At 44.5% G+C, this 23,761-nt stretch overlaps 1 protein-coding gene across 7 annotated transcripts in view; it reads right to left on the reverse strand.

Moving 5' to 3' along the window:
- Positions 1–23,761, reverse strand: part of ROR1 (receptor tyrosine kinase like orphan receptor 1) — a 520,085-nt gene that overhangs the window by 141,080 nt on the left and 355,244 nt on the right. For all 7 annotated transcript variants that reach the window (XM_021097766.1, XM_021097765.1, XM_021097764.1 and 4 more), the window contains one exon: positions 823–1,110. In XM_021097766.1, the coding sequence (XP_020953425.1) occupies positions 823–1,110 (288 nt within the window). The remainder of the gene's footprint in view (positions 1–822; positions 1,111–23,761) is intronic.

The following is a 23,761-nucleotide window of genomic DNA, read 5'->3' on the forward strand; positions in this document are numbered from 1 at the left end:
TCTGGAATTTACTATTTTGCTCTAGCTCCCCCAACCACCTCTATGAAAAAAACATACCCGTGAGACTGGGTCTACATCCCATAGTTCAGAGCCTGGTAAATGCTAAGATGAGGAGTAAAAAAAAAAAAAAAAAAAAAGAGTCTATAAAACAGGCAGGCTCATGAGATGCTGGGAGTTTCAGTGGGAGGCTGAGCCAACACGAGGATACCTATTGCCACAGCAGGAAGGGGTCTTTGATGGCAGCTGGGCGGAAAAGGGGATGGCGAGTGTGCCAGAAACCTTCCCACTTTTCCAGACAAGGAACATCCTTGCTGAGAAGAATTCTCTGGGGCTGTGTGATTTAGAATTGGGGCTGCGATCAGAAGGATGGACCCTGCTCTGCTGGGATCTGAACATGGGATTTAAGTGCTGGGCCACGGTTTACTTGTTTCTAAAATGGGTACAGTTGGGAGTTCCCGTCGTGGCTCAGTGGTTAACGAATCTGACTGGCATCCATGAGGATGCAGGTTGACCCCTGGCCTTGCTCAGTGGGTTAAGGATCCAGCGTTGCTGTGAGTTGTGGTGTAGGTCGCAGATGCGGCTCGGATCTGTCGTTACTATGGCTCTGGTGTAGACCGGTGGCCACAGCTCAATTAGACCCCTAGCCGGGAAGCTCCATATGCCGCAGGAGCGGCCCTAGAAAAGGCAAAAAAAAAAAAAAATCGACATAAAATGGGTACAGTTGTACCAGCTTCAGTGTTCACCCAGTACAGGCTCATTCCCTCCCTCTCACCCCCAGGGCAGCTCAGGGCCAAAAGCCATCCCCAGTAGGAAGCTGCTTACCGAACTTGACAAACAAGACTCCAGTGGTGGAAACCACTTTCTTGCCGTTTGTCGCCACACACTGGAAGTAGCCGGTGTCCGTGGTGTCCAGGTTTCTAATCCGGAGCCGAGATCCATAGTTGGTTGCCCGAAAGGAGATCCTCCGAGGCTCCTGGACCACAGGTGCATCATTTTTGAACCAGCGGATGGTGGGAGGCGGATTCCCAGAGACTTTGCAATGCAGTTCTGCCGTCTGCCCCAGGGACGTGGTGATATTATTCATCGGTTCGTCAAGGGTCAGGAAAGAATCTGTGAGCACAGGGGGAAGGAGGCAGGTGAGAGGGGCGGACAGCTGGAGAGCATCTCCCAAAACCCTGAATTCACTCCATGTGCCCTAGACCACAGAGACACTGAACAGGAGCAGGATGGCAGAGAAGGATGAGTCATGAAATTACCCATTTGCTGAGACTCTGTGGCTACTAAACAGTCCCCCACAGGGTCTGATGCTTGGAAGGAAATTCGTTACTAACCATGGAATAAAATCCTATGTTTTCAAATGACTATATACTACTCATGGATAAATATACTTTCTAGACCAAGACAAAATGAGCCTTTGTGTTTCAGAGTATAAAAAACATATCTATGCTCCTTGTTACAAACTCAAACAATGCAGCGAAGAAAAAGAAATAAAATTCACTTCAAATTTTTTACCCCCAAATAACACCATTCTTAACATTCTGACAAATATCCTGCCCCCCTGTGAACTTCCGATAAGAGAGAAAGCATGAAAAACTGGAAAAGTAGGAGCAATATATTTATATCCATATGACCCAAGATTGGGAAATCTTCCTGCCAGTAATGACATAATAAGGGTTATGGAGGCCAGGTTTCTGTCAGCGAAAGTGATGAGGAAATGAAAATTTTTCTGTAATGAATATTGCCACATGTGACAATATCTAATTCTATGCTTCAATTTTTAATTGAGATATAATTTGCATTCTGTGAAACGCAGCGATCTTAGTTACACAGCTCCCCAAGTATTGACAAATCCATGTACCCGTGTAACCAATGCCCCTTTTAAGATACAGAACAAGAGGACCACAGAACATCATCAATATCCCAGAAAGTACCCCCAAGATCCTGAGAAGTCAACCCTGTCCCCACCTACTCCCCCACCCCCATGCCAGGCAACGACAACTGATTCCTATCATCAGAGATGGATTTTGCCTGACCGAGAATTCGCATGAATGGAATCAGACTACATACACATTTTGTATTTAGCTTATTTTGAGATTTACCATATCAAACATTTACTATTGAGTACATTTTATTTATACGTATTCTTCAATACTATATTTTAAATAGCATACTGATATTAGTTGTGGAACCCAGTTGCAGAGAAAATCATCGATTTAATTTTTTTTTTCTTTTTAGGGCTGCACCTGCAGCATATGGAAGTTCCTAGGTGAGGGGTTGACTCAGAGCTGCCGCTGCTAGCCTACGCCACAGCCACAGCAATGCGGGATCCAAGCCACATCTTCGACTTACCCCACAGCTTGTGGCAATGCTGGATCCTCAGCCCACTGAGCAGGGCCAGGGATCAAACCCGCATCCCCAAGGACACTATGTTTCGAGTTCTTAACCTGTTGAGCTACAATGGGAACTCCTTGATTTATTTTTTGAAATGAAGGTCAACATATTTTTTAAATTGGTCTGTTATTCACCTATATGGAGTTTTCTTTGATTTAATTTTCCCTGACCAATCACCCTTGGGTCCATCCCCCACCATCTCCTGTTGCCTTCTGTCCTTCCCCACTGCAACCTAGGCTGGCTTGTTAGGTTGCTGTCTTCACTGCAAGACTGTAAGGGCAGGCATCTATATGTCTTGGTCATCACTGTCCGGCAGTATTGTCCAAGAGAACTTTCCATAATGATGGAAATATTCTATAATTTGCATCATCTCACTGGCAACCGCTACTCACAGGCTGAGCTACTGAGCATGTGAAATATGGCTGGAGTGACTAAGGAACTGAATTTTTTTTTTGTCTTTTTAGGGCAGCACCTGCGGCATATGGAAGTTCCCAGGTCAGGGGTCGAATCAGAGCTGTAGCCACTGGCCTACGCCACAGTCACAGCAACGCCAGATCCAAGCCACATCTGCAACCTACACCACAGCTCCTGGCAATGCCAGATCCTTAACCCACTGAGCAAGGCCAGGGATCAAACCTGCATCCTCATGGATGCCAGTCAGGTTGGTTTCCGCTGTGACAGGAACTCCCTGAATTTTTAAATCTAAGTGAAACAGCCATATGTGCCTAAGTGTGTGGAGAGCACTGGCAGAGCAGAGCAAATGTGCTGCATTTAAGAAACTTCATTGACAAATAACTTCTTTTTGAGATATCTAGCTGGCTCATTTCCCCACCCAGATGACTGTAAAATGCTTTCACAAATGCCAAAAATATATGATTCATCATTTGCTGTCATTTTCCACCAAAAAAAAAAAAAATGGGGAGAGATGGTGTCAGAGTCTGGGCAGCCCCACAGGATGGAGTACCACGTGCACGTGGCATTTATCATGTGTAGAGTAGAAAACTGATGAAGAACGACCATCCCTTACTGTGACACTTTCATCTCACTTCAGCCAATGTTAATTGCTTTCACAACAGAATCAGGAGCCCATATATGATTGTGTGAAGGCCTGTTTCCTTGGTATTTTGATCTGCACCATCTTTGGACATGTTTCTATAATCCCCATACTCAATCCATGAATGCGTTTGCTCATAGATACACATGTGTTCCTGAGATGTGTGAGGGGTGTCCAGAGAGAAGAGAGACTAATTAATGGGTGGTTTTATGGAGCTGTTACAATGGCTTTCCAGTATCATCCCACACCCAGAGAATGGACAGCTATGCACCCTCTGCAGAAAGGAAACACGGAAACATCTATCACCCAGCAATGCCAGTCTAAGCATAGTGATTAACACTCCATTGGGCAGGTTCTGGAAGTTGATTGACTGGGTTTGAATCCAGCATCTGACACCACTATCCTCTGTGACTCTGGGCACGTTACTTAACTTCTGTACCTCAGTTTCACCAACTGAGAAACAGAAATAATAAACAGGATGCTACCTGGAGAAACTGCGACAGGATGAAAGTTTAATCAGGCAAGACATGGGAAGCATTGAAGCTAGTGTATGAGAAAAAGCAAGCACGCAAAAATGGGAATCGGTGTTCAACTATTTTATTTTTTAATCAAAAAATTATTATGAATTTTTTTTCCTTTTAAAGCTGCACTAGCAGCATGTGGAAGTTCCTGGGCTAGGGGTCGAATCGGAGCTGTAGCTGCATTCTATACCACAGCCACAGCAACACTGGATCAGAGCCACATCTGTGATCTACATGCAGCTCATGGCAACGCTGGCTCTTAACCCACTGAGCGAGGCCAGGGATGGAACCAGCATCCTCATAGACACTAACCCGCTGCATCACAACGAGAAGCCCAATGTTCTACTATTTTATAAGAATATCTTCTGTGGAATGCTGTTTAGTCTGTGCACTGTTACCCTCTAACAAACCTGTCAAAGAGGAAAAGAAGAATTGTCATGATGCTCAGTTGCAGATGATACGTCTCAGAGGTTCTCTGACCTGCCCTGTGGTCACACAGTAAGTTGTACATTGGGCCCCAAACTTCCAGCACTGACAGCTTTGAGTCCTCAGGCTCCTCCAAACACCTAAGTCAGCTTAGCCAGTTGGTTAGTATAGTAATAAGACTAGAGAGATTCTAGTCCTGCCATATGCCAGGCATTTACTTTAGTATTTACCTGCCCAATAACCCTGCAAGGAAGGAATTGTTATCTCAGCTCAACAATGAGGAGACCTAGGATCAGAGAGGTCACGTGACTTATCCAAGGCCACACAGCAAAGGTCGGATCCAGATCTCTCTGGCTCCAAAATTGTTCTTTCCATTGCATCATATGGCTTTGGTAGCTTGAGCCCTACTGAGGAATGGGGATAAAATTCAAATTTCTTCCTTAAAGAAGAGCTGGAGTTTACTTTTGTTGTTGTTGTTTTAGGGCCGAACCCCGGGCATGTGGAAGTTCCTGGGTCAGGGGTCAAATCAGAGCTGCAGCTGGAGCCTACGCCCCAGCCATAGCAATCCCAGATCTGAGCCATGTCTGTGGCCATGTCTGTGACCCACACCGCAGCTCAGAGCAACGCCAGATCCTTAAGCTGCTGAGCAAGGTCAAGGATCGAACTCACATCCTCATGGATACAAGTTGTGTTCTTAACCCACTGAGCCACAAAGGGAACTCCAAGAAGTGCTGGAGTTTACATATATCCACACACCCTCAGGGCTGTGATCTTCCTCTAACTCCAGCCAGGATTGTCTGGCTAATGGGTCTCAGCCTCAGCCATGCTTTCTAGCTGGTGTGCTGGTTTCCCTCCAGAAGCCAGGTACCTCACCTGACCTGCTGTCCCTGGCAGGCCCTTCTCCTTGAGGCTACATCCTATTTCCTGTCTTTCCAAGAACATGGGTCCAGCCTTGAATTGGAGGGGTTCTCCACAGTGGCAAGAGGTGCTCCAGCCTGGCTCCCCCTTTCCAGATTCCCACCTTCTTCTTTTTATTTTTTTAAAATTTTATTTATTTATTTATTGCCTTTTTTAGGGCTGCTCCCATGGCACATGGAGGTTCCCAGGCTAGGGGTCCAATCGGAGCTGTAGCCACCGGCCTACGCCAGAGCCATAGCAATGCGGGATCTGAGCTGCGTCTGCAACCTACACCACAGCTCATGGCCACGCTGGATCCTCAACCCACTGAGCGAGGCCAGGGATGGAACCCGCAACCTCATGGTTCCTAGTCGGATTCGTTAACCACTGAGCCACGACAGGAACTCCCCCACCTTCTTTAAATATCAAAACCAGCCAACATCAACCACACTCCTCAGAGGCCAGAACAACAACTTCCGGTCCCTCACCTCAGTGTTTAATGTGACTGTTGAGTTTTGGTCAAGAAAACCAAAGTCAACTCCACTTTATTTCTTTGGTTTTTCCCCATAAGTAGTTGCTGCTGAAATGCCAGCAAGCTTTTTGGCCAGGCCCTCACAGCATCAAATATAAAAAGGGAAGCTGGAACATTAAACTATTTCTTTGGCCTCCAAGCCCCAGTTACTCTGCAGGATACTACAGACACACAGTGCTTCAATTTTTTTCTGCTACAAACATAAATTAGCAAAGAGACAAAGAGTTCTGTAACCGATTTCAACTATTCTCTGAAGGTGTACTCAGATTTGTTGAAAACAACTGATATGGGCTGATCCGCTTTATGAAATCAACACTCACACACTCTGGAGCTAGAATGCCTGAATTCACAGCCTGGTTCTGCTGCTTCTCAGCTGTGTGACCTTAGGCGACTATTTAACCTCTGTGTGTCTCAGTTTCATTATCTGTGAAATTAGTACAAAATAATCGTATCTTCCTCACAGGGCTATCATAAGGATTAGATTAATGTATACATGGAAAGTGCTTTGAATAGGGTCTGGCACAGAGCAAGCAGCATGTGCAAGTGCCTGTTAGTGTATTAGCTATTTTTTTCTTTTCTTTTTCTCACAAATAACTTCTGCCTAAAAGTAGGGGATAACTATCCCTCCAACTGATTGGTTTCCTGGGCCAAGTCCAGCCCTGACTTTAAAGAACAGGAGATGGGAAGGCCACGTGCCCAAGATCATGTAACTAACACACTGCAGACGGGAGTGGTAATGTGTCCACGCAGCTCTATATAATATCTATCTAAAAACAAAAACAAGCATTTCCGAGCATCTTGAAATCAGTGTAGAAGGACTACGTTTCCAGGGAGAACAAAGGAAATGTAAACAAGTCTTTGTGTTCACTGAACAAAGGAGCTTTGCTATAAACATGGGGAATGTAGTTCTAACTTTTTACTGATAAAGAATAAAGTTCAATTTATTCGCCATCTGTAGCTGCTCACTTAGTAAGGAAAACAAGCAAACGGTCTGGTCCTTTGTTTGACAAAGACTGGAAGCATTAGAACAATGTTTGGCCTAAACAACATGAAAGCATTTTGTGACTAGAATAAAATAAAAACGCATGTCTGAATCATTGCTATCAGTCTTGTTTTTAACAAGCCCTTGGCCATGATCCATTTTCTTCTCAGAACTAGCTGGATCCTCGTGAGGTAGCTTCTTGGGCCACGCCAGGGGACCCATGCTCTGCTCTACACCAGCACTTGATGTGACCATGGAGGTTCTGGACTAGTCATTTTTTCAGAGGACATCCATCCCAGGAAAGCAGCCCAGTGCAGAGGAAATCTGCAAAGTGGACTTGATACCAGTTCTGCCACCAGCTGCATGTGTCACGTAATCACTTTACCTCCCTGGATGTTGGAGTCACCATCTATTACATGGGCTTGTGGGGGCTGCACCTCCTGGAATTGTGTGTTTCCATACAGCCACAGAAGCAATGCATGGCAGTGTTGGCAAAGAAAGTCACCCGCCATATCAGTAAACAAATGATGTTGCAGCCATCAAGTCATCAGCCACTGTAGCCCCACTCCTCCCCCCATCCCCCCACAGTGCACCCTAAGGAGATTATGGATGGAGAAAAAAGAATAATGGCCCTAGATAGTTAAGGTAGCTATCAGAAAAATAATTTAATTAAGCCTAGATGTTTGCATCTTCCCATACATGGAAAAGTGCTATATTCATTAACTTGAGATGTCTGGTTTTTCTTTAATTAGCAGGGATCTTTTGACTATCTTTTTTTTTGGGGGGGGTTGTTTGTTTTGTTCATATTTATTTATTTATTTATTTGTCTGTTTTTGGTAAAACATCCATATATACTGGCTTGCCCCATACCTTTTTGGAGCTGTCTATCTAAGAGGCTGTATCCCAGGCTTAAGTCTTCAGTAAGTCTAAAAAAACATAACTCTCAACTTTTAGGTTATGCTTTTTTTTTTTTTTTCTTTCAGTGGACAGCAGACAGCAAGTACTGACTGAATTTGAATGCCAGACAAAGCAATTTGGCTTCTACATTTAAATCTGGCTATTCATACTGTTAAAAAAAGAGAAAATAGACCCAAAGTGGAGTCACTTGCGCTAAGTCCAAGTCACCACACTGAGACTTAATACCTAACTCAATACATATGCAGCTTCTCCCAGAAGTGGACTCTTAAACCAGTCAATCCGGAATTTCCTGGTCAGCACTAGTAAAGTAGATTGACAGACCCCCTTCTGTCCCCTAAAGGAAAGTGACCTTGTCATAAATTATCTATTCCCTGCTGGGAACTCCCTTTTCCTGCCCCTTTCTGCCTGTAAAAGTCTTTCATTCAGTTCAGCTCTTTGGAGCGCCCTTCCATATACTAACAGTGATGCTGCCCAATTCATAAATTGTTGAATAAAACCAATAAGATTTTTCCAATTTACTCACTGGATTTTTTTTTTTTTTTTTTTTTTTTTTTGTCTTTTGCATTTTCTTGAGCCACTCCTGCGGCATATAGAAGTTCCCAGGCTAGGGGTCCAATTGGAGCTACAGCCACCAGCCTACGCCAGAGCCACAGCAACTTGGGATCCAAGCCGTGTCTGCGACCCACGCCACAGCTCATGGCAATGCCAGATCCCCAACCCACTGAGCAAGGCCAGGGATCAAACCCGCGACCTCATGGATCCTGGTGGGATTCATTAACCACTGTGCCATGATGGGAACTCCCGAATTTTGTTTTTTAACAATATTTTTTCCCCCAGCTATGAAAGCTTTCTCATCCTTCTTTTCCTTCTTCTGTAGACCACAAATATTGAGATAGATGACTGCTGAGTGGGTGGTGGGGAATAATCTGGCTTGAGACAGAAAAAATTCCCATCTTGCTCACTCCACTTCTAACTCTGTGCCTCTGAATGAACTGTGTTTCCCAATAGTGGTATTGGCAATGATGAGGATGGTGACAATGACAATGATAATGACATAATAATAATGATGATAATAGCTAACACCTAAAGGGTACTTATTACCGGGGCAGGTATTGTTACAAACCATTATTATTATCCTCATTTTACACATGAGAAACCTAAGACACAGGGATGATAAGAAAGCCATCCAAGATAATACGGTAATTAGAAGTGAGACTTAAATGTTGATTTGGTGCAATCTCAATCAAAAATACCAGCAAGTTACTTTGTGGATACTGACAAATTGATTCTAACATTTACGTGAAAGGCAAAAGACCCAAAATAGCCAACATAATATTGAAGGAGAAGAACGAAGTTGGGGGACTGACACTACCCAACCCCAAGATTTGCTATAACGTTACAGTAATCAAGACAGTGTGGTACTGGTGAAAGAATAGACAAACAGATCCACGAAAGAGAATGGAGAGTCCAGAAACAGAACCACCTAAATATGGTCAACTTTGACAAAAAAGCCACGTTACTACAAAGGAGCAATATTAGGTAAGTTACAGTTATATAATACAGTGATTCACAACTTTGGTTTGTTTGTTTTTTAACTACAAGTGCATGGTGCTGGAGAATACAATAACTTCGAATACAGTTTAGTACAGTTTGGTATCACTGTCTTGACTCATGCTAAAGCGCCAGAATTTTTACCAACCTTTGCTTTTGCATAGTTAGGATGGGTAAACCAAAGTTCAGAGCACTTAAAGACCTGTCCCAGCCAATGTAACGTAAAGCCAAAACATGGTCTCCAAGTTGGGTGCATTTTCCACCATTCTCCACAGCTGCCCTCTGCCATCCTGCTAGGTCTTAGACCAAAGTGAGGTCCTTAGAACAAAATGGTTTAGTGCAGACCCCGAATACCATAAGCGAAGCTTGTAGGGTCTATTCTCTTTCTGAATAAGTAGTTTTGGATTATTTAGGGACAATCGTAAGTAATTTTTGGTAGATCTGGGCAAAAGTTTGGGACTCTGAATAAAAAATGATTTACTATTTTTTACAGGGTAAGAAAATGAAATGCCAGGTGTCCTTCAGTGTCTCTGTTTTTTCTTTTTTCCCTTAGCAAGTGATGATCAGTATTAACACGTTTCTGAGCATTTACAAGGTGCCAGGCACCGTCCTAAGCACTTTGTACACATCTGTACACATCAATGTATTTAATCTTTTTCTTTCTTTTTTTCCTGTTTTTTGGCCGCACCCATGGCATAGAGAAGTTCCTGGGCAAGGGATCAAATCTGAGCTGCATCTGTGACCTACACCACAGCTTCAATAACACTGGATCCTTAACCCACTGTGCCAGGCTGGGATCAAACAGGCAATGCCACAGAGACAAGTGGGATCCTTAACCCACTGTGCCCCAGCAGGAACTCCAACTTTTAAAATCTTGAACACAATCTTACGAGGTGGACACTATTATTACCCCTCGCCTTTTTCCCAAAAATAAGAAAATGAAGCACAGAGAGGTTAAATAACTGCCCAAAGTCATGTAGCTAGAAAGTGGCAGGGCCAGGACCCAACCCCAGATCTTGGGACACAAGTGACCATCCTATTAGCCAGGGCACCCTTTCCCAATAACCTCAGAATTTAGTCTTTCATTGTCTCTTATCGACCTTAACCAGGACTACGGAATATTCTTGTCCTTCTTAGGCGTCCATCCAGCACAAGACAATACCCAGGAGAAAGGCTAAATCACCCTGAGGATTAATGACGTAACCGGAAGTCATCACCCAGAATGAGCGTTTTAAATACGTCACAGGCAGCTTTCATCTTGACGCTTAGTCAACTTAAAAAGTGAACCGTGAGAAAAAAGAAGTTCGTCTATAAGCTCTCTGGGAACGGAGACTCTATTTCCTCCCTTTTTCCTTTTCGTATTCCTCCGAGCACTCCATGTGTTACGGTGAACTTCGTGGGCATTTAATAAGGGCGGGTTGATTCAGTCAATGGAAGCTCAAGTGTATTTCGGGCAAATGAGCTTTGGAGGCACCCCATTTATTACTTACCCACCTGACAAGACGTCACGTCCACAAATCCCTCCTCACATTTATGACTTCATTTTCAAAGTGCCCACCCATTCACCTCAGGGAGGGAGGTGGGGCCGAGAATTAAATTGTCCTTTGACAGGTGAGAGCAACCCAGATATAAGAGTTCAACAGTCCTTTGCTATGACAGTCCAGCCAGGGAGCCAGTCACAAGGAGGCTCAGGGCCCAGGTCTCAGTATCAAGGAGGCACTTGCCAAATCCTAGCCCCCTTCAGGACCGAGGCTTTTCAGAAGAGGGAGGAGGTTCCCGACATGAAATAAAATGCTTAGCTAAACATAAAGGAAAGCTGCCAAACACAGTTAGGTCATCGCATTTGACTCTGAGAGGACATTCTGTTCATGCTATCAACCTGCATTCACTTTCAGCACACTTCACCATAAATATTTCTGACTCACTATCTCAGGAAATATTTTTTATCTTAATAAACTCAGTGCACAACATAATCTAAATCAGCTTGCGCATTCTTGAGTCGGAGCCACAAGCTGCATTTAATAAAAATCAGGGGAAATAGCAGGGGACTTCTGAATAACCGCAGTTTGTTATCTGACGTGGGGCTGCTGGGAAGTTCCAAACACGGGGAGCAGGAGGTCGGGAGGCTAAAGGTATGGAGAGAGCCCCAGACCACTGGCGGACCCCACGTGCTGGATCTTAGTTTGCACTGAAGAGCCTCACTGGGGGCTCTATTCGTGACACTGAACGGTGGCATGGTAATTAAGAATGGGGCTCTGGAGTTGGACTGCTGAGCCCCAAGTCTAAGTCCCACCTCTCTCTTGCAGTTATTTAATCTCTCTAAGCCTCAGTTTCCTCAGCTGTAAAATGGAGCCATACTTCTGGTTACCCTAAAGTTGCTGTGGGGGTGTTGGACTGTATCCCATAGATCTAAAAGACCTGTACTTGCCCAGTTTTAAGATCGAGGAAAGAGCCCCAAGTCAGCAACAGAGACGTCCATGGCTGAATGGATGGGGGAGCTTACACTTCTAAAGCAAGGTCCTGGAGTGACGTCCCTGTGTGCAGCGGTGGGTGGGCAGGACGATGCAGCAGTGTTTGCTCCCGGGGAGAAGGGGAGATTGCCAGTTATAAGGGGAATTTTGTCAGGTTGGCTCATCAGTTACCATGGAAACCAGCAAGGAGCAAGCCCCTCCCTGCCTCTTTGATAAGAATAACCATTAGCAGGGGCAAGTAGGTAGGAAGGTCAGTTCCGTGAGCAGGTGTAGGTGAAGCAGACATCGGTGGAGCAGGGGATGGACAAGGCACAAGAGAACAGCCATCTTGAGTGGCCTGACCGTACAGGGGGTTAAATGGGATCATGCATCTCCAGAACATCAAAAGCATTCACTACAAGGAGCTGTCATCAGCCAGAGCCCAAGATTCTCAGCCCTCCCAGAACACCACGATTGCCTGAGGAACATTGATTTAAAAAGCCCCATTGGTACCCGGGTTTCACCCCAAGAGATTCCAACCTAATTGATCCTGGGTAGAGTCCAGGTATAAGCATTATTTTAGATGCTCCCCCAATGAAACTCCTCAGCAATCAACATAGAACACTCTTCGACTACAGTAATTATAACTACTGTTTCCTGACCACTGATTCTTGCCTGGCTTCCTGCTAAGCCCTGTTTTTACTGCTCAGAAATCTCTACAAAGATTCTCCACTATCTTCCTCATTGACCAGAAGAAGAAACCAGTGCTGAGACATGAAGCATGTCACCTAAGGTCCCATTACTATCCAAGGGTGAAACCATATCTCCAACCAAGACTTTTGTCTTGAACTGGCCAGTCTTCAAGCCCCTGTCTCCAGTCAGGTGCAGAGATGACTCAAGGAAGATAACATTTTCTGGCTACTGGTGATCAGGGGTCATGACTGTTAAAAACCATAGGGAAAAAAAAAAAAAAAAAAAAAAAAAGTGCCGCGCCAGGCTGGGTCCTGCCCTAACACTTCGATTTTCTGGAAAGCTTAAGTGCTAATGCATCACGCTGAACTCAGGCTTATGACCTCTGAGTAACAAAAGAGGGTTTAAAGAGAGTCCAGAGCACTAAAGACAACAAACAGTCAATGATGCACACATACTGCAGAAATGGTTCTGCAAACGTGCACCTAGAGCAGAGCCCACTATAAATCTGGACTAATGAGAAAGGATATCCGCCTTTATAGATCTTTCCATAGGAAGCACAAAAACTACACCTAGCAATTCAAAAAAGTTTAAGGAAAGTTTGCTACTACCCAGAGGCTTGTTTAAAGAATAGGTCTTTTTTTTTTACAAATAGGCCAATTGTATGTAAATAGACTCTTAAAAGCTCAGGGAAACTACTTTTTCTACTTAAGGAGTTAAGAGCTACAAAGAATGAGAGGGTAGGACCTCCAGCCTTTGGATTACTCTGTGTCCCAGCTGTAATTAAGGAAGGTAAGAGGAGAGGCAAATACACATGTGTTGAACCCTGATTCCATCAGGCACCTTACATACATTACAGTGTTTTAGCCTTTCCAGAACCTGTCATGTCTGTAGGTTTTTCTAGCCTCATCCTAAGGAAGACACCAAAGCTCACAGAGGTTTCAGCATAACTAGGTCAGGGCTGAGATTGGAACACATCCTACTGATACCCTTCTCCTGACCCCATTCCCAACATGATCTGTCTCAATGTACTTTTTTTTTTTCTATTTTTTTCTTTTTTTGGTCTTTTTGCCATTTCTAGGGCCGCTTCCACGGCATATGGAGTTTCCCAGGCTAGGGGTCGAATCTGAGCTGTAGCCACCGGCCTAGGCCAGAGCCACAGCAACACGGGATCCGAGCTGTGTCTGCAACCTACACCACAGCTCACGGCAATGCTGGATCCTCAACCCACCGAGCGAGGCCCGGGATCAAACCCGCAACTCATGGTTCCTAGTCCGATTCATTAACCACTGAGCTATGATGGGAACTCCTCAATTTACTGTTCTACCCTCAACTGTCACAATGTCCTTCTCCTACTATCAACGCAGACTCCATCTCGATGATGCCTCTTTGTCGTGAAAAGATGCTGTCATCTTTGTCTTTTCTTTTTTCGTTAAAGTATTGTTGACTTACTACAGCTTTGTACCAATTTCTGCTGTACAGCAAAGTGACCCAATCATACATATATATATTCCCTCTCTTATACTAGCTTCCAACATGGCCTATCCCAAGAGACTAGATATAATTCCCCATGTTGTACAGTAATGTAACCACGCAGGGCCCTGTGGGGTTCCTGGGCAGAAAAGCCTTTCTGTGTCCCCCATTTGTTTTTAGGAAACAGGTCTCATTCAGCCCCCTGGACCTTCCCTGAATTCCTTCGCTAATCAGGGAAGGGAGGGAATGTAGATCCCAGGGAGGAGCAGTCAGGAAACAAGAGGGCAGCCTTGAGGCAGGGTCCTGGTTCCAACTCAAGGAATATACATCACAATATCTTTGAGCTCTTCTGCAGAACTAAAATCCCCAACAAATGGAAGATGTTCACTATTTGATGAAGCATCCTTCCTTCCGAAAAGAAGGAGGACTCCCACAACCAGTCCAGGGGCCACTCAACACCAGCTCTGAAAAACAGTGCAAGCTTGCCTCTACCCTGATCCTTATCTGTGGCCCTATTTTCCACTCCTAAACTATAAAACCACTTCCTAGTCTCTTCCCAAAGGGGGTATAGTCTTTAGGGCATTAGCCTGCTGTGACCCTCCTTTGCCTGGCAAAGCAATAAAGTTATTTTTTTCTCTTTTACCTAAAGCTCTGTCTCCATGTTTCTATTCGGCACCTGCCACAGAGGGATCTCATTGCTTATCCATTCTAAATGTAATAGATGTTTTATCTGTTCTTGTTTTCACTCCTGGGGCAGGCTATCTAGTGTAATGGGATCATTGGCAGCAGTCAACAGGATTACTCTAGTGACTTTTTTTCTAGTTATAAACTTTTGTGGATTTCCCGTCATGGCTCAGCAGAAACACATCTGACTAGTGTCCATGAGGACGCAGGTTCAATCCCGGCCTTACTCAGTGGGTTAAGGATCTGGCAGCGTTGCTGTAAGCTGTGGTGTAGGTCGCAGACTTGGCTCAAATTCTGTGTTGCTGTGGCTGTGGCATAGACCAGCAGCTATAGCTCCAATTTAACCCCTAGCCTGGGAACCTCCATATGCCATGGGTGCGGCCCTAAAAAAAACAAAAAACTTCTGTGAACTTTGGTGGCTTGTTTGAGTATCCATCTTATTTCACTGCAATGTTTGAACTATTTTTTATTATTTGGAACTCTCATGTTGTTACTTCCTGTTTATCACGTGTGCATATTTCACTTAAATTTAGAAGTAATAAGACTACTTAGAAATGATGAGCAGAAACACACTTAACCATCAGAACAATGACTTGATTTTGATAAGATCAACCTCTTCTAACCAAAATTTACAAGGATAAAGGCTTCTGGCTTGAGAACTGGTCCCTGTATTTTAAAGAAATATTCTCAGTCTTGTTTCTGATTCCCTAGGTCTTTGTCCGTGCTAGCTTTAAAGAGTACTTTTTAAATTTTTTATATTTTTGCTTTTTGTAGGGCTACACCCAAGGCTAGGGGTTGAATCGGAGCTACAGCTGCCAGCCATGACCATAGCAATGCAGGATCTGAGCCACGTCTGCGACTTCCACCACAGCTCATGGCAACGCTGGATCCTTAACCCACTGAACGAAGCCAGAGATCAAACCCACAACCTCATGGTTACTAGTTGGATGCACCAACAATGGAAACTCCTAAAAGAGTAATTTTTTAAAATAACCCCCCCACCCCCGCCCCGTTCCTCCCATCTTCAGCCCAAGGCTAGGATGATAAGTAAATTCATGGGCCTAAGAAATCTTTAGGTACAGGGCAGATCTACATTCCAATGCATAATCAGCAGTTTTTTCCAGCCCTGCAAAACCAAACCAAATAATACTAGCAAAACCTCCAGCTATAGCCATGTTTCACTATAAACTTAGTAAGGCTCTAAAAACAACCAAAACAATAAAACTTAAAACTTGAAAACAACCAAAAGCAAAATTTGGACTCTTGGGCTTGGGCCCACATGCTACACTGCAACCCCCAAAACTGCCTTCTCCCCCTTTATGGTTGAGCAATAAACCTTTGAAAAAGGCTGACAGACCTTTGCGAGAGCAGGACAGGATGAGTAGGTCCAATAATGAACTTTTAAATGACTGGAGATAGTATTTAGAAGGCCAAGTGTGAGATAAGTTTCTGGCTTGGGCTGTCGGCCAACACAGACAGAATGCATCATAAGTCATCTCTGAGATTTCAATACCGTGGCTAGGAGACGCCTCAGCATCAGCCGGATGCGTGATCCTTGCCGCGGAAGCTTGTGGATGCTTCTGCGTCGTGCAAAAGCCACGCTTGCGCTTTCAGCCCTGCTCAGGAGCCCCAGGTGAGAAAGAACCAAGCCACCTTCAGGGCCAGAGACCAAGTAAGTCACTGCGTATTCTCACTGCCCTGGCCTGACTCTGTGTAGAGCAGCTTGGACAGTCATAACAAATTTTCAAGCATTTGATGGCTCTGAGTGGAGCCTGGGTGGTTTTCCAAATAAGAGTTTGCCATTGAGGCCAAGGAATTTCTCTTTCGATAGGGACCACAGTTCTACCCTCTCAGTTTCCTAAAGTCACATCTTGACTGAACAGGACCCAGATCCCTTTGTGCGCCAGTCAGCCTTCCAACCCCTTTCCGTGAAGATCAATATTCCAGCCTCAGGTTTTTCCAGGAAATAAATTTTGAGGAACACAAAAGGGGACACGAACCATTCTTTCTTCCCATCTCCGTTCACTCTCTCGGACTTGTATTTCAGATTCTGAAAGCATCTACTAACCTGACCATCACCCGTCAGCAGGACAGTTCATTGGAAAAATCCTCCGCATCTGAATGTTCTCCATTCTGAATGGGGTGGTTTTACCCTCAAATTTGGAACCACATTTCTTAAAAGTCAGAAGTTATCTGCTGTACTGTTTTTTTTCCAGAGAAGCTCTAAGCCATCTGGAGATAAAAACTGAAGTTGGCGATGTTTTCTTAGTAACAAGTGGCAACAATCAAACACACAAGACTGAATATTGGGGATTAGACTATGCTTTTCTTCATCATCGGAGCACCTTCAATCGAGCAAAGGTTTGCTCTGGATAGATGCATAAAATGTTTGCTGACTAAAGGAACCAACAAGTTTAAGTCTGCTCAAAGATCCCTCAACCTGGCTATAGAAGCAATCAGTGAAAGGAACAATTATGATCGAGTGTGATCTGAATACGTTCAGGGTGACAGGGGACCCTTAGAAGTGGGAAACTTCCTGCTGTCTGGCACAGAGGTATCACAGAAGGGCTTCCAAAAGAGGTGACGCTTAGTAATAGGTATGATTTTTTTTTTTAGGGAATACCCATGGCATATGGAAGTTCCCAGGCTAGGGGTTGAAACAGAGCTGCAGCTACCCACCTACACCACAGCCACACACAGCAATGCCAGATCTGAGCCGCATCTGTGATCTGCACCGCAGCTCACACAGCAACACTGGATCCTTAACTCACAGAGCAGGGCCAGGAATCAAAGCTGCATTCTCATGGATACTAGTCAGGTTCTTAACCTGCTGAGCCACAATGGGTTTTGTTTTTTTGTTTGTTTGTTTGTTTTAAGGATGCGATATACAATCTCTGTCCTTCAGAGCCCCTTAAGATCTTGAAGGAAGGAAGAGGGATCTGATTTGAAAGGATAAGTGAGAATAAGCATTAAGTGCGAGGTGAAGATGGTGAGTGTTGAAGGCGGAGGGGAGGTGGGGAGGTGAGATTAAAATGGGCTGGCTGGGGGTGCTATGTGGAGGTGGCAGAGGGGCCAGGCCGTCCCCTGCCTTTTGTCAGACAGCATAGGCAGGAGTCAGGGCAGGGTGGATATGGAGAGAAACCCCAGATGTCCTGTCCTCTTGCTGGGAATGTGCAGGCATTTGGGGGAGGGAAGGAGTCAGAGGAGGGGAAAGCAGAAGAAAAACAATCAAATACTTATTAAACTTCTGTCTAGGCACTGGGGAGATACTTGTTCCATCTCTTTTGGACCTCACAGAGTACTGATAGAAGAAACTGATTAAAATAATCAGAATAAAGGAAGACGGCAGAAAAAAATGCTGTTTTCTTTTTTTTTTTCTTTTCTTTTTTTTTTTTTTTTTTTTTTTTTTTTTTTTTTTTTTTTTTGCTTTGGAAGGGGGATGAGCATGTCCAGCTATAGAAATCAGGGAAGGCTTGTTGCAGACACGGCTCAGATCCTGCGTGGCTATGGTTGTGGCATAAGCCAGCAGCTACAGCTCTGATTCCACCCCTAGCCTGGGAACCTCTATATGCCATGGGTGAAGCCCCCTCCATCCAAAAAAAAAAAAAAAGAAAAGAAAAGAAAGAAATCAGGGAAGGCTTGAGAGAGGAAGGGCTCACACTTGAGCTGAGCATTGATGGAGAGCAGAGGCTGGGAGCCGGTTCTAACAGCAGAGAGAGCAAGGCTGGGGAGACAGGGAGGGAGAAGGCAGAGGGTAGGAGTTGTGGGGACATGCAAGATGCCTACCCTGACACCCTGTCGACATGTCGCATGTGTGTTAGCTGCCATGGTGCAATTCTTGAGGCTTCCCCATGCTCCCAGTGGGGTCATGGTGAGGCAGGAGAGTTCTTCATCCTGCAGGATGTCCCTGCACATGAAAAGGTGTTTAAAATCCTAGACCCCTGTCGACAGCATCCCCTGATCACAGGGACAATGAGAAACAGCACCACAGGGATGCAACCCCATCGAGGATGCCTGAGGCATCATTCCATCCTGACCTTCATAACCATCATGTTAACAAAATGCTCCTACAGGTTGTTCTGAAGAGGCCACTCTTGGAGAATATATTCATTGGAAGCTCCCAGCCCTTCCTCTTTTCCTCTCGGGCTCAGCTTAAGGGGAACCTGCACTCAGAATTGGGCTTCAGGAAGTGTGAGCTGACCCAGCAGGGCAGGGGAGATAAGCCGGGGAGGAGGATTTCCTGGGGTTCTGATTCAGTATCCCCATTTCTTCCTTTCCAGATAGGCATGACCTCTGAAATCCAGGGAAAAGCAGACACGGGTCTCCAATGATGGATTTCCATGAGAGACCACAGTGAAAGGATTACCCCAATAGTGGAGGATTTCACTACCCCGCCTACTTCTTTACTCTTAAAAAATAACAATTCAGTGTACACCTTTATACTTAAATCTTTTTTTCCCATTTGTATTATTTCCTTAAGTTATATTTCTAGAAATGTCTCACTCTTTCTTGGCAAGGCCCAAAGGTGAGTCTTCCAACTCTTCTTCCAGAGTGCCTAACACAGGACACAGCACGCAAGAATTTCATGAAAAAATGACATCCTGACCCTACCTGCTTGCTCAGACTAACTCCTCGGCCACAAGTCCAGGATTCCCACACTGTGGGTGACTGAGGCTAGAAGTAGCAAAGTAATTGGAAGGGATGTAGCTGTCAGTGGGGCCAGAAACTAGAAGTTGCCAGAAAACTATGGTTTCCAGCTCAAATGCAAGCTCCCTGAGGCCAGGGATAAAGTATTTATTTCCTTTCGCATCTCCTATATGTGAAGAAGTAGAAAACAGAAATACAGAAACATCTGCAAATCCACCGACATGCCTCTCATCAAAAGGTGGAGTCTGTCCCCTGGTGGCCTGGTGATTAAGGATCCACCGTTGTCACTGCTATGGCTTGGATTCCATCCCTGGCCCAGGAACTTCCACATACCACAGGCATGGTTGAAAAAAAGAAAAAGGTAGAGTCCATATCACCTTTCCTTGTCCTTAACAGGGCCCCTGTGACTGGTATTTTGTTGTTGTTGTTGTTGTCTTTTTTTGAGGGTTGCACCCGTGGCACATGGAAGTTCCCAGGCTAGGTATCTAATCGGAGCTGTAGCCACCGGCCTATGCCAGAGCCACAGCAACGCCAGATCTGAGCAGCCTCTGCAACCTATACCACAGCTCATGGCAATGCCGGATCCTTAACCCACTGAGTGAGGCCAGAGATGGAACCCACGACCTCACGGTTCCTAGTCGGATTCGTTTTTCGCTGTGCCATGATGGGAACTCCATCCCTGTGACTGTTTTAATGAACAAAATGTTATAGAGGTGACCCTGTGTGAATGACTTCCAAGGCTTGTTTAGAAAAGGCTATACAGCCTCTACCAGTTTCTCTTGGGGCAGTTGCTCTGGGAGCCTTCAGCTACCATGTAAGTCCAGTTACTCTGAGGCCACCATGTGGAGAGTCCATGGAGAGAGAGAAAGAGTTGCCCTGGGAGCCCAAGCTGTTCCCACCACCAGCCATTGGGATCCTCTCGGTCCAGAGGCTTGTGAATGATGAAGCCTTCAAGATAACCCCAGCCCCAGCTACCCCATGACTGCAACCACACGAGAGACCCTGAGCAAGAACCAGCAAGGGAGCCCAGTCAACTGCCAGAACCATGAGAGATTATAATAATAGGTGACGGTTGTTCAAAGCCATTAAGTTTGGATGGGTTGGTTGATAACTGATCCACAGTTCCCAGTTGAGATTCTAAGGAATGGAATATATTCTCCAGAATAGCAGCTGCTTACTTAAGACGTGCCTTGTGACAGATTCTGGGCTAGGAAGGGAAGGTAATGATTTACACAGCTTCTACTTTAGGGGCTTCCGAGGGAAATAGGATATGAACCCAGATTATTAAAGATATTAGAACAGAGAGCTACAACAGAGGTACAAAGAATCTGTGACAGGAGTATACTCTAGGAGATTCCTGGATGAATTTGCTCTGATGATGGGTTGAAAAGGTAACCAGGTACCCCTCAGATGGGAAACCCCATGAAATGAAGTGAAAATAAGCATACAGAACTTTGATCCTACCACACATTCGGTTCATTAAACACATAAAGCATCAACCCATGATTTGCCATAGAGCGGATGCTGGCTCACTATGTATTTGTTGGATGGATAAATGGATGGTACCAGTGGGCCAACCTAGAATGGATGAAGGACACCAGGCAGCCAGCCTAGAAAGAGCACTGGCTGGTCTGAGATCTGGAGGTCCAGGGATCAAGTTCTGGCTCTGTGATCCTGAGTAAATTGCTTTACATCTATAGTCTTCAGTTTTGTCATCTGTCTAATGAGAAGACAGGACTAAGAGTTCTCTGAAGTTCATTCCCAGTTCAAACCCCCTTGAGCACCAAAGAGTATGACCATTCATCCCAGTGGTTCATTTGGCCTTCTCTGTAATCAAAGAAACACATGCTTGAGAGAGAGTCAGTCTGTCTTTATTAAGACTCTGCATGGAGTAGAAGCTAGCTCAAGCTGGTTTAAGAGGGTGAGGAAGGACTGGTGAGGTGGACAGGGAATCTAACATAGGATGCAAGCAAGGATTTTTCATGGAATTCTGGCAAGTCCAGAGGAACAGGAATCAGACTGGAAAGCTATTGGAAACTAGATCAAGACTCTCCCTTCCACCCCCAATCTCTGGTTTCCCCTATGAATCTGCTTAAATCTCCTCTCTTGCCAACCAGATTTCTTGGGCACACACACACACACACACACAGACGCACAGTAGAAGATCATTTCATGGCCCTCAAGTTAATTTCATGGTACTACCAGCAACTCACAAACACTGACTGTCTGGCTCTAAATCCCAATTCCGAACTCTCAGCAAAGAGACTCTGACTGGCCCAACCTGAGTCACATGTCTTCTCCCTGATCCAATCGACTCTCAACCCAGGGGCAGGGTTACATAATACAAACGCAGCTGCTAAAGGCCATGGGTCCAGGGATCAGTTTTCAGACCAGACAGGGTTGGGGTGTGGGGGATATTTATTGTAACGTAGGCAGCTTCCTTTAGAGGTGTCTATTACAAAGTCCAAGGAAATGAAAGAATCACTGTGTATGGATTATCAGTAAGGATGCAAATTCTCTCGCTTAAGCTCCCTTTTCATGTGCACTGAAATCCTCTCTGAAGCCACTTCTGAAACTGATGAATTCCATGAAAAACAGTTAATTTTCACCCTTACCTAGGCCCTGCACAATTATCATTTTCTAGCCCTTTAGGATGGTCCTATGAACATTAGGACAATGCCAGCTCATGGAGAGACCTTCAAATTCAGGATTGCCAGGACCTCCCTTCTCATCACTTTATCGAAAGATGTGATTTGAAAAATACAATCAAATGTCTCCCCTGAACTCCCACACCAACTGCCACAAGCTATTAGAGGATCTGCGTATCACTGTAGAATCCATTTTATTTATGGATGACCCAGCAAGAGAATGAAGTCAAACCACTGAGGAGATTCTATGGAATGGTAGGTGCCTGAAGATTAATGCTATTGAAAAAAAAAAAAGAAAAAGCAGTTATTTTTGACATTTTGACAATCCCCTTCAGGTCTGGTTCTTATTAGCCTCATTTTTGCTTTTAAAAGGTTTTATTTTCTTTTTCTTCCTTTTTTTTTTCTCTTCCTAAAAATGTCAGGAAATTTAGAACAGAAATTTACAGTAAAACATGTCCTCTGACCCTCTGATCTATCTTGTATATAAACAAAAATACTTAGAAAAGCCTGGAAGAAGGCATTTCTTGGTAGTTACCTGATATTCACCACCATATTGGTCATTACCTTGCAATTGCTTTTGGTGACACATAGGAGGGGGAAACAGGAAAAGACAGAGCATGCGTGCGCATGACTGTGTGTGTGTGAAACAGAGAAAGAAAGAGAGAACTCGATTGCTCATTTTAGCTATCAATGCTTTAAAATCTTACAGATGCCAGCAGGACCCCCCTTGCAGAGGTTTCCTCCAAGCCTTCCATTTTGCAAGCTACACTCTTCACAAATGAGACATTCAAGAAACACCAATTCTGAACTAAAAACGCACACACCACCAGTGGAAAAGCAAACAAAAGCAGCTAATGTACTGTGGCTAAAAAAATTTTCAAACAAAGTGGCAGTAATTTACTGCCCTTGCTCTTAGCGGGACCCCATGAACATAATCAGAACCTCCAGGACTGATGGGAAAGTGTGATTTACAGTAAGTCTCAGGATAATAAAAGAAAATGAAAAAGCAAATTGCGCATGAACGAGAAAGCTGTATTTCTTCCGCTTTCAGCAACTGAGTCAAATTTCCAGCCAGAATTTCAGGGTGAAACTCAGAAGTCCCTCAAGAAGCAAACTCTGAGCCAGCCAGCATCCACACTTGGACACTGCCCCAGTGTGCCCGAATGACATAATTAATACCTGGAGATGACACTGATTGGAAAGATCCACACCACACCATGGGTTTGAGTAGTAGTAGAGGCAGGCAGACCTGGGCCGGGGTCCTGGCTGTGTCACTTGCTATCACGTATCCTTGGGCAAAGTATTTAATACCTCCAAGCTCCAGTAATATCTGATGGCTCAGACTGTTACGTGGATTAAATAAGAGAAAATATATGAAGTACTCTGGAGGGTGTTCAGCACATATTGGTTGCAATAAATGCAGTTAAAATGATAAAAAATGTGCTTTTTAAAATGAGTTAGTATCGTTAAAGCACTCAGAACAGGAGCTTGTGCATAGCAAAGTTCTATCCATGTCAATATTATTACTATATAGTAAAACCTCAGTTAATCAGAATGTTTAGACAATGGGGTGACAAAGTTAATTTCTTTTCATCTTAAAAACCTCCTCCAGACCACGCCAGTGTTCCAAGTTGTTCAAAATGCTTTTAAAATACATTAGTCTTCTTTCCAGGGTTAGTAAGTATAATAGGTTAAATGTCAATTTAGGACGTCTTACATTGGACCTGGCAAGGCTCCAGGAACACAAATCAGAAGCCTTGGATTTTAGTGCCAACTCTTCTATCTGTCAACTGTGTAACTTTGGGCCTCAGTTTCCTTATTTGTAACATAAGGATGAGGGTACCTATCATGCTTTTCCTATGGCAATTGTGGTGACTATAAAATGTATTCATGTACG

This window comes from Sus scrofa, chromosome 6, assembly GCF_000003025.6.
Source record: "Sus scrofa isolate TJ Tabasco breed Duroc chromosome 6, Sscrofa11.1, whole genome shotgun sequence".
In the NCBI taxonomy this organism is placed as follows: domain Eukaryota; kingdom Metazoa; phylum Chordata; class Mammalia; order Artiodactyla; family Suidae; genus Sus; species Sus scrofa.